Genomic DNA, 2,782 nt, shown 5'->3' with positions numbered 1-2,782 from the left:
TATATATATATATGATCTTTCGTTAGAATACCTAGAAATGCCAATCGAGAGCACGTGCGTTTGTTTACATCAAGAAGCCCGTCGTATCTCTCTCTCTCTCTCTCTCTCTCTATATATATATATATATATATATGTTTGTGTGTCTGTGTTTGTCACCCCCACCATCGCTTGACAAGTGATGTTGGTGTGTTCACGTCCCCGTAACTTAACGGTTCGGCAGAAGAGACCGATAGAATAAGTCCTGAGGTCAATTTGCTCGACTAAAGGCGGTGCTCCAGCATGGCCGCAGTCAAGTGACTGAAACTAACAAAAGAGCATATCTCCATGGGGGAATAACGCTTTTCGTCTTTCTTTAAATGGGGCAAATGCAGTTTCGACCCTCTCATTGAAATATGCATTTTTCTGAAAATATTTTTTCAGATTCCTACGTTTCAGATATCGGAAATTACGAATAAGCAAAAAAAAAGAAAAAAATTTTTTTGTTTTTCAGACTTCAACCCCCACCTCTGAATTTCAAATTTTTATTTTGTTAACTTTGAAGAGATTGTAGCGAATTGACGCACATATGCAGCTCAAAATTAAATATAGACAAAAATATTAAAGGGAAAAGAATTTGCTTGTGTTTTCCTTAAATAATCGTAAAACTTTTTCAGCCATTTTTTTTTTTATGTCTGTCTATTTATTTGTCTTTTCCTGGCTGATCCGTTCATTCATGTCTATTTCTTTATACACGTATCTATATGCTTATTGAATTTGGACTCCATTTTCGTGCACGTCCACAGTAAATTGACAGCCACGGTCTGGTGATTGAAGCAGTCATTGCAGACCATAAAACAGTAAGTGTAGAATTGCTTGCAGGAGTTACATTTGTTGCTGCCGCACCAAAGAATTCCGAACTGATATTCATTAGCAGCATCTGGAAGAGGACAGGGGTATTGCATTGAGTCGTAGGAACTGTGGGTTTCACTGATTCTTTGCAGGTTCTTGTTCCTACACTGAAGGGACACTGGTGTTCTCCATGAAGAACCACAGCAATTTCATTGCATGTGGGTGCGTTAAAGCCGCCTGCATGGGAGCTAGGTGGCTTCTTGTCAGTGTCAATGACAACAGTAAAGTTTGGTGTAGGAACAGCTTCCAATGCATATTTGAAGCTGCAAACATAGCTCTTTTCTTTGTGCAACATCATTTGAAGTTTTAGTAAGATGTCTGATTTTGTGTCATGTGAAATTGAAGCATGCCTTTCTGCTTGGCCCATGTGGTCACCGACAAAATAGAGTTGTATGAACTGAGGCTCTTCATTCAACATTGGCAGAAGCAATCCGATTTTGTGGTAAATTTGCCCTTGGACTTTAAAAGTTGGCATGAAGTCACCCTAACCTATGATGGTAGCTCCAAAGGAAGTCATTTGAAATGTTGAATTGTATCTTGCGAAGCGGTCTAGAAAAAGTTCAGACTCCAATGTTGAACTTGTCATTAGAGAATTCAAAGGGGGCAGTGGATTCTTCAGAGGAGGCAGTTGGACCTTACCATTCCAGCAGCACAGCCCTGAAGTCTCCCCTGGCCACTTTCTCGACCAGAATGTTGGTCATCTTCGAGGGAAAAAATCTCCAGAATTGAATTTTTTAAACCATTTCTGATATGTGAATTCTGTTAAGCAATTAACACCATAAACTTCATATCTCTCTTTGTGAGCCTCAGCAGCTTTCTTGCCTTTACAGAAAAAAAAAACAACAAAATATGGCAAAAATGTTCATTTTTGCACTCTATATTAAAATTGACACTGATCTAACAGCTGTAAACAAAATTACATACAACTTGCTTCTAAAGTAAGCAAGATGTAACAGCTATCAAGTGTCAAAAGGAAAAAAAATCATAACATTGACGAAAGTCATTGAAAAAAATCATAACTCTATCTATTTACAAAAAACGAAATTACCTTCTTGCCAACTCAATACAATTTATCTTTGTAGACATGTCATAACACTTCCACTGTTGCATCTCTGCATCTTATACTGTTGTTTCTCTATTGTTTCAGAATATCAGAGAATTGTGACATCAAAGGATTTCTTACATCAGATTAATCATCAAAATTTGTTATCTCTTAAAGACTAAAGAAAAATTTTACCTGCAACAAATATATAATTCTGTGGTAAACTACAGTGAAATATTTTTTTCTGAATGGAGATTAATGGCAACATTTCTCTACTGTACAGTCTGCAATATGTTTAAGATGAATTTGCTTCCTTGTAATTAAAGTTGGATGAAAATCAGAGCTGTAAAACATTTGAAAGACAATAAAAAGTGAAAAAGGAAAATAAACATATTGTTCTGAGAAGAGAAAACTATTGAAACAAGGGATAATGATACAGACTTAAAGGATTGATTTATTATTTTTTTGAAGAGATGCAAAAAGAGACTGAAAAATCCTCATACCATTGTGGTATCTGTCAACAATCATTTTCTCTGGAAAGTAACCTCATTAAACACAAATGTATTAATGGAGGTGAGAAACCATATCCCTGTGAAATTTGTGGTAAATCATTCTCTGTATGTGGTCACTTAACTAAACACAAACGTACTCATACAGGAGAAAAACCATATAAGTGTGATATCTGTGGTAACTCATTCTCTAGAAATGATGCACTCACTGGTCATAAACGAACTCACACAGGAGAAAAACCCTATCACTGCGATATCTGTGGTAAATCATTTTCTCACTCTGGTGACTTAAATAAGCACACACGTACTCATACAGGAGAAAAACCATATCACTGTGATATCT

At 36.3% G+C, this 2,782-nt stretch overlaps 1 protein-coding gene across 1 annotated transcript in view; it reads left to right on the top strand.

Moving 5' to 3' along the window:
• The window catches only part of LOC128251181 (zinc finger protein 479-like), a 5,187-nt gene that overhangs the window by 1,379 nt on the left and 1,026 nt on the right, over positions 1 to 2,782 (top strand). The window contains exon 2 of the mRNA XM_052977729.1: positions 2,036 to 2,780. Within this exon, the coding sequence (XP_052833689.1) occupies positions 2,404 to 2,780 (377 nt within the window). The 5' untranslated portion in view covers positions 2,036 to 2,403. The remainder of the gene's footprint in view (positions 1 to 2,035; positions 2,781 to 2,782) is intronic.

This window comes from Octopus bimaculoides, chromosome 28 (assembly GCF_001194135.2).
Source record: "Octopus bimaculoides isolate UCB-OBI-ISO-001 chromosome 28, ASM119413v2, whole genome shotgun sequence".
Lineage (NCBI taxonomy): Eukaryota > Metazoa > Mollusca > Cephalopoda > Octopoda > Octopodidae > Octopus > Octopus bimaculoides.
This window is presented reverse-complemented; position numbering and strand designations above follow the sequence as displayed.